Raw genomic sequence first — 12692 nt, 5'->3', positions numbered from 1 at the left:
CAAACATAATCTGTCTGTCTTTGTTTACTTTTTAAAGGAAAAGATGTGTGCCAAATGGAACATACCAAAAAACCTTGAGGGTACTAGAGAGGTGGCTCAGAGCTTAAGAGTGTGTACAGCTCTTAGAGAGAGGACAAGGGTTTGGTCCAAAATTTGGACCAAATCCCACATTAGGTAGCTTACAACCACCTGTAACTTTAGCTCTGGGGAGATCCAAGGCCTCTGGCACTTGCCCTCCCACCCCTGTACACACACATACAAATATAAAATTAAAAATAAAAATCTTTAAAAAGTTTTAATATTTTATCCATGGCAATATAGTTTTGCAATAAAACCTAAGAAAATCAATTTTAATGAACCGTCATCCATCTGGGGACTCCATCATGCCTAGAAACTACTTCAAGTTCTGTATTACAAAATATATGTTTACTTTTAGGTATTCTTTTAAAACATGCAAATAGAGTTTTTTTTTTAAAGTGTGAGACTGTCCATGGACCTTAAACGATAAAGTAACTGGGTCCCAGTTTGCACACACACTTGAATATTAGCATTGTTATCACATAAAACTTACCCTGGCCTGTTGTAATAAAACTGGGTGCCTACAGCTAGGTTGCTATAGTATCCCCAAAATGTAGTTCAATCTTGGGACTGGACTGTAGCTTAGTAACAAAGCACCCCCCAATAATGACCAAGGCCCTGGGTTTGATCCCAAGCCCACCAAACATGCACACATGCACACATGCACAAAATGCCCGGTCTTAGGTAGGAGACTGTGTTAAAATCCATTTCCTTTGGTTGCCTCAGATTTATATCTTGAGAACTTACTCTCAGAAGTTAGCACCAGATCATGTAAGGTGATTTTTTTTAAAAAAAAAAAAATATATATTGTATGGATGAGAATGTTTACCTGCATACATATACATACCTGGATCCAATGGAAGCAAGAAGGAGGGCATCAGATCTCTCAGAACTGGAGTCACAGATGATTTATAAGCCACCGTGAGTGTGCTGAGGTGAGCCCGGGTCTTCTGCAAGGGCTCTGAACTGCAAAGCCATCTTTCTAGTCCCCTCAGGTCTTATTTTTATAGATTGCATTTTATCCATATATTACTTAGTCATCACATTATAATAAAATACCTCATTATAAAATAGTTTAAGGTTAAATATTTACATGTCCCCCTTGACTATCCCATGTGCTAGACATTTATAATAGATATACTATAAGAGTGTTATAGATCTTGGCTGTATAGAGACTCTGGATGTCTTTGTGGAAGAATGGTCTTAGAGATGAGTGTCTGTGTCAGGTGAGGTTTTCTGGGGACTGAGACTCAAATTATTTGAGACCCTTTACAGGACATCTAATTTACCCATGGTGTTAGGTTGAAGAGTCACATGGTTCTGTATTTTTGAAACAATGTGTTTTGAGGCACTTTGTCATTGCTTGCCTTGGGCATTAAAGCAGTGGGGTCTGGAGAGATGGCGTCATGGTGGAGAGCACTCGGTGCTCTTGCAGAGGACCCTGGTTTGCTTCCAGCGCACTCACGGCTGCTCTCAACTACCCACATTTTGCTCCAATTGCAAACTGAATAGCAAGGAATACATTGCCCTCTTCTGGCCTCTGGGGGTGCCTGAGAGCACCTGGTGAACAGAAACTAGTGCAAGCACACACACATGCATGAGTGTGCATGGTGTGTGTGTGTGTAAAGTATGGTGTAGCTGGCAGCCTAGCTCAGCCCAACATATTCAGGCATCCCTGTGGGTAGAGCCTTACAGAGAAGGGGAGGCCTTTAGGTGAGACAGTAGTTAACCCTAGCTCAACTCTCAAACCTGACACTTGATCTTTCCATTTCGTTTCCACGTCTGACAGGCAGACTTAGTTTTCCAGGATAAAATATTATATAACTGATTTTCACAGTAGAGGTTTTCTTTCATTTCAGGACCCTTTGGATTCTCAAAAAATTGCTGAGGACCCATAAAAGCTTTTGTTTGTGTGAGCTGTGCTGTCACTGTTCACTGTATAGAGAATAAAACTGAGAAACTGAATTGTTTTTCTGCTTAATCCAGCAGAAGTGTTAAAACATTCCAGGTTAATAATGTTTTGTGAAAAAATAAAATTTCTACAAAGAAATTTAGAAGAGCAGTGGTGTTTTCAGACACTTCTTTATTTTTCTTTTCCTGAATTTGATTTTTGAAATTATATTGTTTCCCTTTCCTCCCTCCAAACCTTCCCATATGCCTAGCCTTTCTTTTGAATTCATGGCTTTTTTTGTTGTTGTTGCTGCTTGTTATTGCATGCATGTGTGTGTGTGTGTGTGTGTGTGTGTGTGTATGCATGTGTGCATGCATGTATGTGTTCCTGTGTCTGTGCGGATGCCTACATGCATGTGTGTGTGTCATGCATGTGTGTGTGTGTGCAGGTGTGTGTATACATGCATGTGTGTGTGTCTGTGTGTGTGCATATGTGTGTGTACATGTATATTCCTAAATTTAACCAGCTCAGTCTATGTAATGTTATTTGTATGTACGATTTCAAGGTTGACTGTTAGGTATTGGATAATCAGTGGAGTGCTCTCCCCTGGGGAAGACCATCTCTCAGGCTCTCAGCTGTCCTTAGCTGCCTGCGATTCTTTGTCACACACCTCTTTAAATTAGACTTAGCAAAAGGTAGCCATGCTCCCTTTTCTGCTGATGCATTCCATCTGTTAGAAATGTGCATGGCAGGCATCTGCTGGGATAGTCCACTGTGTGTCAGTGGGAGATGGCTGTTGAATTAGAGAAACAATGTTCATCTGACAGACCCTGAAAGGGTTGGGGAACCATTAGGAAGCCATGGACCACGGTCAAGTGTCCTTTGCTTTAGATGTAAAAGACTTATTAAATGTATCAGTCAGTAGATTAGCATGGGAGTAGGTGTAACTTCACCTCCACCTGTACTTGAGACATTCCAAATACCCACCCACAGTCCCCTTACATGATTTCTTTATTGAGTTCAGGACTTATGCCAGAATGTTAGTGTCTAACTACATAGAAGGGAATTCCCAAACAACCCACTGTTGCCTCAGGCAAACTGCTTAACCTCTTTAAGTTTTCCTTTTTTCCTTCTGTGGAATGAGGCTCTGTCCTCTTGTGTACATATTATATGAGATAATGAATGGAAAACATTTGGCACGATGTAACACTCGAAAACACTGCTGTTCCTACTTTTAAACATTACTATGTGGACTGAAAAGATGGCTCAGCAGTTAAACGCAGAGGACTCTGGGGTTTGGTTCCTAGTTCCCTAGTGGCAGCTCATAACTGCTTGGAACTCCAGTCCCAGGGATTTCGACACCTCTTCTGGCCTCTGCAGGTACCAGGCGCACTGCCAGACACAACATGGATGCAGACAAAACACCTATAAACGTCCAATAAATTTAAATTATTTTTAATTGCTTTGATAATTCTTGCTATAGGGTTTTATTTTTTCCATTGTAAGGATGGTAAAAGATAAAGAATAAAGACTATCATGGAAATGATGGGGGGTAGTAAGATTCCACAGTAAAGCACAGGCACAGAAGTGTGGCTTTTGAAGTTCAGTAAATGTAGGTAAGTGCTTGTCCCACATTAACACAGCTACATGGGACAGTGACCTGTATGTGTAAACCAGCCGGAAAGCAGGGTCAGCCAGGCACATGTAGCATCCAATGCAAACTGTAAACTCATATCCTAGAGACCCCTTCCTAGGGCTTGCAGTATCTAATGTCACTAAGGGCAAATGTGAATACAGCTAATGGTTGCTGTGGGCCAGTGACTCAAAGTGTTTCTTCTGAGAGATCAGAAAGTTTGATAAACTTTGTGTACTGACAGCAAGAAGAATGTGATGATGGCTTCGCCAGATATGGAGATGCTATCCTGAGGGACTGTAACAGAGTGGGGCCCATGGCTGCAGCCCTCAGAAATGGAGGAGAAAGACAAACTTTGGGGGAAAGTCTGTGCTACACGTGACTATAACATAACACAGCGCCCACACTTGCAGAGTGCAGCCCTGCATGGAGCAAGGCCAAGAAGTGTCCCCTCAAGGAGAGTCTCCTGTCGGTGACCGGCTGCTCTGCTGTGTGAGTGCTCTATCTGCATGTACACCTGCATGCCAGAAGAGGGCATCCATATCCCATAACAGATGGTTCTGAGCCAACATGTGGTTGCTGGGAATTGAACTCAGGACCTCTGGAAGAACAGCCAGTGCCCTTAGTCACTGAGCCATCTCTCCACAAACCAACTTTTAATACTAGATTCCGCTCCAGATGCAATATCCCTGCACCCTGCTCCCTCCCTCCTTTCTTGTCTTTCTTTTGTCCTTGAGACAATCTCACTTTGTAGCCTTCCCTGACCTAGAATTCACGGTGTAGGCCAAGCTGCCCTTAAGAGATCCTGGTGTCTCTGCCTCTCAATGGGGACTAAAGGCGTGCACTTCCACCCTGGTATGCTGTGTGGCCCATTTCTTTCAGTGCAAGAAACATCTTTGAGGTAAATTAACTCATTTTTATTATGGGAGAGGGGTGGGTTTTTTTTTTATCTTTTTTTATAGCAATGTATTTTAAAACCTTAAAAAGTTAAAATTATAGTCTAAAATGTTAATTTAAACATGTTCCAAGGAACATTGAAGTGAATTTTTAAATCATCAGTACTTTGGAGCATGAATTTCGACAATATTGGAAAACAGGATATTGAACTGTAACAGTATATATAGTATTTCAAATGCAAATTTGAAATAAAAAAATTTTGAAATTCCTGACTTTCAATGAAAAAAAAAAGTTTTCCAAGCAAAGTTAAAAGGGCCATTTAAGTTCATAGTAAAAAAAAGCAAAGCGTCAGTCATCGTTTGTCAGAACAAAATATAGTAGTGACATACGACATGTGTTAATGAATCAGTCACTGGAAATCCATAATCATTTTCACTTCTTGGCAGGCCTTCTTTCTTTCTGCATTGAGTATTTTTTGTCTTCACCCTAAGCACAGGACCGCTTATTTGTTTATTCATTCATTCATTTATCTATCTATCCATTCATTCACGTGCCTGTTTGATTGTTTGGCATGCATGTCTATGAACTAACTTCCCTTTTTCTTCCCAGCTAGTTTTTCTTTCTTTGTTGTCTCCCAAACTCAGCACCCATAATTCTAAACTTCTTCATTCAGTGGCCAAGAAGTGTCCTGAACAACTACTTTTCTTCCTTCCTCCCCTCCTTCCCTCCTTCCTTCCTTCTTTCCTGAGACAGTTTTACTCTGTAGCCTTTCCTGGCCTGAGTATGAGAGGCAGGGAGTGTGAGGGACCAGTCTGGCATTCAGGTAGTCTGAGGGAGGCAGCAGTGGGTGGCTGGCAGTGATGGCTGCAGTAGCAAAGGTTGCTTACTATTCGTCCATTTTCTCTTCCTTTAACTCTTCCCACCCTCACCGCCCCCATCCTCATTGGCCAGGTGAGAGGCTTGGAGTCCATTAACACTTCATGAGCTTTTAGACAAAGTGTTCTCCGTGTCAGGAAGAATTACCTCATAGATAAAATGTTACGTAAGGAGTTACAGAAGAATATCGATGCTAAGTTTAAGCAGTGTTTTATTCTATAAGCTCATTATAAGTTCACAGCAACCGTTTCATAGGGCCTTGCTTTATCATAGTGCACACCTGTGGCCTCATCCTTGAACCTGACCTAGAATGGATGTTTTTCTTTGGTCACAATTTTGTTCCAAGCCTGCTTTCTTATCCTAGTGCAGTTGACCCATAACATGTGAAGCTTTGCAGAGATATATTTGTAGTTTTAGTCTGTAGGGGGCTAGAGTACACTTGTATCAGTTAAAGAGTTTTATAAAATGACTATCAGAAATTGTGAAACCGTTAATATGTCTATACAGTATTACTATATGAAAGTACGTCTTCATGTTGATCCTGTAGGAAATCTGCCCAGGACTCCTTAGGCTATGTAATAGTGACAGGAAAGGCTTATCAGCAGCAAGAAGCAATCCTGGGATGAAGTCTTTGGTGACCTTGCGTCTCACTTGCAAGCTTTAGCCTTTCCTCGATATCTTCTGCTGGGGGAGCCTTCATTTGTGAGAGAGAGACTATGGCCATGATTGGAAGCCAGGCCAGAGCTTAACCAGACCTGGGATGCTGGACTCACTCTTGGGGATTTGAGATGGATCTCCATGGAGCCCTGGCACCTAGGTTTCCAAGGTAGTTCTTGGGTCATTCTTACTATTAATCAAATTTGGAAGCCTCTACATTAAAGGAATCTGCTGCACTATCTTGAATCCAGCGGGCTCACAGTCTGAGGCTCTAGTTGAATATGATGGATTTTAGCAAAAGAGATTTTCTGAATAAAAAAGATATTTTTAGAATAGGAGAGCCATGGAGTCCTTGTTTCCTCCAGCCTACGAATGGAGAAATGTACTTACCAGTCCTGGAAAGGTGGTTCATATCACATGATGGCCTATGTAGTTCTGCCAAAAGCAAGCTTTAATTTAGGTCTAGGAATGCTGTGATCTGTGGGTGGATGACTACTCAAGACATCCATTTAAGGAGCCACATCAGTCACATCCTGGTCACATGGGGTGACACACTGGCTATTTGGTGGCTACAGTGGTGTCACTTATTTCTCAAAGCCACAAGGCCTTCTGGTGTAAGTGTCCCAAGTGCAGTGGCAGAATACTAAATTCAGCTCTGTCTTAAAAATACCTACTTTTGTTTTCATCCCATGGCTGGGTAAAGTGGTACTTCTGTTCTGTGATAGGATCTTGGCTCTGGGCATATCCTGACCTTGAAAGCTGGACGTTTAAGAACAGCATAGCAGTGGGAAGGGAGGAGACCTACCTTTAGACAGAGACCACATCACCCTGGTGTCCTGGCTCATGAATCAGCACACGCATGCACACTTGTCTACACCTACACTAGCTCTCTCTTCAGGGAAACATGGCTGCCAGTCTGCTGAGAACATTTCAGCCCATCCTTATGAACATGAGATGAGGCAGAGCATCGTTGGTTTATTATATGCAACTGCGGTGATAATCTCTAGAATCGAATTGTGTATTAATTATGCTGGCACTCTTGGAAAAGCCAGAAATGCAAGAAGAGAGAGAGGAGAGGGAGAGGGAGAGGGAGAGNAAAAAAAAAAAAAAGAATGAAATTAAATGTGAGGCAATTGTTCCTCCCAACCAGGTGGAACTGGCTGAACTGATGAAATCACTGTTTGTGTTCATGGTTCCTTGGAAAAAATCGTGTTGCCTGGGCATTCAAGATCTTTCCAATCCTTTGGGTTCCCATATATGGTCTTCATTTGTTAGTCCTACTCACAGCTGTCCATGGACAGTTGTACTGCTACTCCCAGAGAAGCCTTCTCTTCCTGGACAGTGCACTCCATGCTTCCTTCCTAGGATCATTGGGATAATTAGAAGAGGGGAGATGGCAAAGAATAATGGCACATATCAGCAACCCCAGAGCTGGGGAGGCTAAGATATGAGGATTGCTGCAAGCTCAATATAGAAGAATACAACCAAGGAGGGCAGTCTAGGCTACAGAATGAAGCTCTTTGCAAAAAGAGAAAAAGAAAGAGAGAAAGAAAGAAAAAGAGAAAGAAAGAAAGAAAGAAAGAAAGAAAGAAAGAAAGAAAGAAAGAAAGAAAGAAAGAGGGAGAGAAAAGAAAAGAAAAAAGAAAAAGAAAAAGGAAACAAAGGAAAAACGGAAAAAAAGCCATTCCTTCCTTAACTTGCTTTTGTTGGGTATTTTATCACAATTACAGGACAAGCACCTGATAACAGCAGCTATATATGTGTACCACCCCAAAGAAAATGGGTCCTCTCTTCAGTACATGCTCCTCTTCTACTGGAAGCAATGGTTAAATACCTTTCAGTGAGATAAGTGTTAAGGGCAATACATTTCAATTGAATGTTAGCTAACTGATTATTTTCTAAAATCCTTTAAAGCATATATACAAACACAGTAAGTCATACTTTCTATTCTTTAGTTTTATTGGATTATTTTTTAACAACCCATATTATAAAAGAATGCCACATGTTTTGAGCACCATTTACAGAGTCATTATGATAACCCAAATGAAGATACCCCTTTGCATACTAATCAAGACTGTAACCGAAAACAAAAATAGGAAACAACATTATTTCTTAATTTGTGGTCTTTATTAGGACACGTCTAAAAGAAAAAAGGTTTTACCCTGGTAATGAATTGAGTGTGGGAAAATATGTGGCCTTAGAAATTGCCAGAAAGAGTAGGCTAAAGATTGGGCCTTTGGTTACTTAAATTTTAGGGTGTATTTGATTATATCATCAAAACCATTTAAGCAGAATGCCCTGACTTAACCCCTGTTTATAGCCGTTGTCCAAAGCCCTATTTATTCATGAGGTGTGTCCTGAATGCCTGTTCTGCATTTTGCTCTAGGGTGGTACACAGTAACTGCTTGATGCTACTTGGGAGGCAGAGCAAGTATGCCACCTTGGTCCCTTATGAGAACCATCAGAACCTTCTTTGGTATCTCAGGGTTGTGGGTAGTTGGGTTCTCTTATGAAAAAAAGACTTCAAAATGCCTCACTTAAAAAATATAGCACCTCACACACAGCAGAAAGTACAACACAAAAGGTGTGGCTTTCACCAGAGGATGGTAGCTTGTGAAATGGCTTCTCTCTATGCCTTGAAAACTCCACATTTTAAGAATGTAAAACTTGAGATCTTAGAGTGTCTCAGCTTTCAGTATCTGCAAACTTGATTTGTTACACAGAACAAAGTGTTTCTCCAAATTCTAGATGGACAACAGCTGGTGTTGAGTTTTTAAAGCCACAGTTACTAGTTTTGTTTATGCAGCTCACTAGTATATTTGATTTGTAATTTTTATATGTTTTGTTCTATAGTTCTTGAAATAAGTTTCTCAGTACCAAGAGAAGACACATATAAACAATGAGGGCAAGAATGGAATAGCATTTCATCACATTGAAAACTAAACCTCCTGTCTCCCCTGATTCTGTGTTACTGTGAATCTTCCTATTTTCCATAAAGGTTGAGCATATAACTACATCCTCCTAGGTTATTCCTAGAGTAGGACTCAAGAGCTAGTCCATTGAGAAGTCACATTACAGTTCTGGTTTGGTGTTTTAAAAGAGTGTCTGGCATCCAAAAAGGCCCAAGTAAACAAATGGTTTTCCCCCAAAACGAAACTTACCACCATATAAAGACTATATACTTGTTGCTGAAGTGCCATCTAGTTTCAGTATCTGTAACTAAACATTTTAACTGTAACCTAATTTTGATAAAGGAAGTCTGTAAAAAAACAAAAACAAAAACAAAACTGCTGTAAAAATCACTGATAGTCCAATTCTAGGCACAGCCTGCGAGTGATCTCAATGAGATCTGGCTTTCTCTGGGATTCAAGATGTGCATGAAGCTCGCTTCAGTTTTCCCTCAGCCGTAAGCACAGTTGGCAGCGTTTCCGTGGATCCAGAGGCAAATCTGGGCGTACTTGAGCGGAGTGATGCGCACAGCCACGTTATAGTCCTTCTGAACTCCGTGCACATCCACCCACTGGTGGCCTGAGTAGACTGCGATGATCTTGCGCTTCCAATTTTTTTGGCCCGGCTCTTTGAGCCTCAGATAGATCCCCGAGCCTGTGGAGCCTGCCTCGGCATCACAGTACTGATACAGGAGGTCATTGGATTCCTCGGAAACACTGCAAAACCGATACACCAACTGATCATCCCTGTCATTGTCAAATCCAGAGAAGTGGATCCTGCCTCCCGGCAGCTTGGTGATGGTGGGGCTGACTCCCAGCTCCATGTGCTGCTGCTTGTGTGCGCGCTTCAGCTCCAGGAGCGCGTAGTCATAGTCCAAGGCCAGGGCCCCATTCTCTCCCCTCGCCCAGCCTTTGGGAATGTGGGTGCTCTTGACACGGGTCCATTGGAAGGAAGGCCTTCCTTGGGTGACTCTTGGACCACGCCTGGATTTTTTCTCTAGTCTTTGGGTGGTGCTCTCCCGAGGATGCGCCTGACTTTGACCTTCACTTTCTGCTTCTCTCCGGCTCCTCTTGGAACCTCTGCGTTTCTTGCGGCCTCCTTTGTTTCTCATCTTCAGCACTCCCACCCTCAGCTTTTTACTGCCTTTGACATAGTCCTTCCCGTCGTGGACACAGTGGGCAGCTGTGAGCACATGGTTGGGGGAAATGAGGGCACCGCTGCAGCCGGTGGACAGCTTCACTGCTGTATTAAAAGGGAAATTGGTCGCAAACCTTTTGTCTAAGATGCTGAACCTGCTGTCCGTACCGTACACCTGCCTCCTTCTCCTAGGGTGTACACCTTTTACGCTGCTGTTCTGAGTGGGTTCCAGGACCAGACCTTGAACTTTCACCCTGGTTAAGGTTCGGGTGCCATTCTCGAAAATGGTTTCATAGGATAGGGAATCTTCCAACTGGGAAAGGCTGGGAGCCGGGAGCTCTTCCTGACATTCGATGCCACACACTGTGGCCTTCACCACCCCAGAATCTGCCTGGAACGTGGGGCTGGCAAGATGGACAGTCTTCTCACTCACAACCTGGGGTATTCTGCTCAAGTGCCACGTGAAGTCTGGTTCTGTTTCAGACCCATCAGAGAGGGCCCGTCCAGGGATTAAAATTACCAACCAAAATAACATATTTGCCATCTTGTTCTTCTATTTTGCCCTTTAAAAACAAAAAAGGGAAAGAAAGAGTGGTTTTAAGTGTTTTAAACGTTACTTACATCTTTATGCCTTAGGTCCTGAGTGTATGTACCACCACCATGAACAGGATCCTTGTTTTCATCTGCCTTAGACTTCCTGGACATTAAATCTACACCCATAACAGACGGCCAAAATCAGTAAGGTGTTTCTCACGGAACTTTCTCCCTATCACCCATATCTCTCCCTCTTCCCCTCACCTGCCTTCCCAGACAGCCCCATCTGGGACAGAGTGGACTCCCGTTGGGAAGTCTCAACCCCTCCCCCAGCTTCTCCGTGTGTTTACTGCTCCACTGCTGATAAGTAGAGACAGAAGCCCAGAAGCCGACACCCTGCAGTTCTTCCTGTGTGCTTAGCTCTTTAGAAATGGGACTAAAATGTCTTCAAGTCTAAGATGTAAGTGACTGTCAGAGTTTGGAAGCATGCATTGGAGTTCACAATGTCCCTGAGCCAGGGTTTGCAGGAGGAGCTGGTGTGGAGATATGCATCAAGTGATGTTGTGAAGCAGCAGAGAGATGAGAAACAGGTGAGCTCTTCTGCTTGCCACCTGCTCTGCTTTCATATATATATATATATATATATATATATATATATATATATATATATATATATATCACGACACATACATAAATACAACACAACATACATGCATACCACACAGACACACAACACGCACAAACACACACACACACACACACACACACCACACATGCACACCACAGCACACACACAGCACGCACACACACACACACACCACTACACATACATACTACACAGACAGAGACAGAGACAGAGACAGAGAGAGAGCAGGGGTGGGGATAGGGGCTGAGGAGTAAGCCTGGGGCTGCTTTTGCTCCTATTACTTTCTGGGGCACTCTGTCACCTAGGCCGCCTGTGAACTTTGAGCCTCCTCTCTGAGCCTCCTCGGTAGCTGGGACTTTGTCACAAAGCCTGCCCCTTCCTTTGATTATATTTTTCTTTAGATTATCTTTTATTTATTCATTGACAATTTCATACAAATATACAATGTAACTTAACCTTACCTGCCACTAAAGAGCCCCCCACTTCCCCAACACCTCACCCTCACACCTTGATGGGGTTGGTTTTATTTTTGTAACCACTAAGACCCAACAGTGCTACCTGCGGGGACTTTGGCTATTCTTGCTGCCTGATCTTTTGCGGCTCCTGTACAGGTAACCACAACTGCTGTGAGTTCCCTCTCATTTTTGCAGACTCCTTCGACATAAACAGAAAAGGCACGGTACAGACCACCTGATGCTGAAAATATGTCTTCAAACTAAAGTTTTGCATGGACCCACTTATATAAGGAGCCATTCACAGTGAGATTCTCTATGAGGATTAGTGTACAAGTTAGGAAGCGCAGTGGGTGGTTCCTGGCTCACCACTTGAGGAATGTGGTCCTCATACACTATGGTCTCTTTCTGTCATGGCTCTCACCACCTAAGCTTTGCTGATGCCAGATAGAGTTAAAGTTGTGATAGGAAATATGATGCCTCTCTATTGTTTGCATCGTTTCCTCTTCTCCAGGTGGGCAGGCGTGTAAGTATGTAAATGCACACACTTAGTAGGGCTGGGGTTCCCAGGCTACTGCTTGGGCCATTCCTTGGAGCTCGGTTTTGAACCTCTCTGTAATGTGTAACCTCACATTCAGGACATTTAAAATACGAGGCTTGTAACTAGTACTTTAAAAATACGTGATTTTTACATGGTATAAATCAGAGACTCCCCTGGAGCTGAAGTTACAAGTAGTTTTTTCTCCCTCTCTCAATGTGTTATTGAGAACTAAACCAGGGGCTGGAGGGGGGAGTAGTTTGTTTGTTTGTTCTTGGTTTTGAAACAGGGTTTCTCTGTAACCACCCTGGCTGTCCTGGAACTTGCTCAGTAAATCACATTGGCCTTGAACTCACAGAGATCTGCCTGCCTCTGCCCCTGCCCCTGCCCCTGCCCCTGCCCCT

The 12692-nt window shown here is 42.8% G+C and overlaps 1 protein-coding gene across 1 annotated transcript; it reads right to left on the bottom strand.

The window, feature by feature from the left end:
* Positions 1–8800: 8800 nt before the first annotated feature.
* Positions 8801–10673, bottom strand: Prss35 (serine protease 35). The gene has a single exon (XM_021207508.2). The coding sequence runs from the start codon at positions 10660–10662 to the stop codon at positions 9433–9435; it is 1230 nt and encodes a 409-aa protein (XP_021063167.1). The 5' UTR covers positions 10663–10673; the 3' UTR covers positions 8801–9432.
* Between the last annotated feature and the right edge of the window lie 2019 nt (positions 10674–12692).

This window comes from Mus pahari, chromosome 10 (assembly GCF_900095145.1).
Source record: "Mus pahari chromosome 10, PAHARI_EIJ_v1.1, whole genome shotgun sequence".
NCBI classification, from domain to species: Eukaryota; Metazoa; Chordata; class Mammalia; order Rodentia; family Muridae; genus Mus; species Mus pahari.
This window is presented reverse-complemented; position numbering and strand designations above follow the sequence as displayed.

Coding starts and splice junctions, on each gene's coding strand:
- Prss35 (XM_021207508.2), bottom strand. CDS start 10,662: ATGGCAAATATGTTATTTTGGTTGGTAATTTTAATCCCTGGACGGGCC.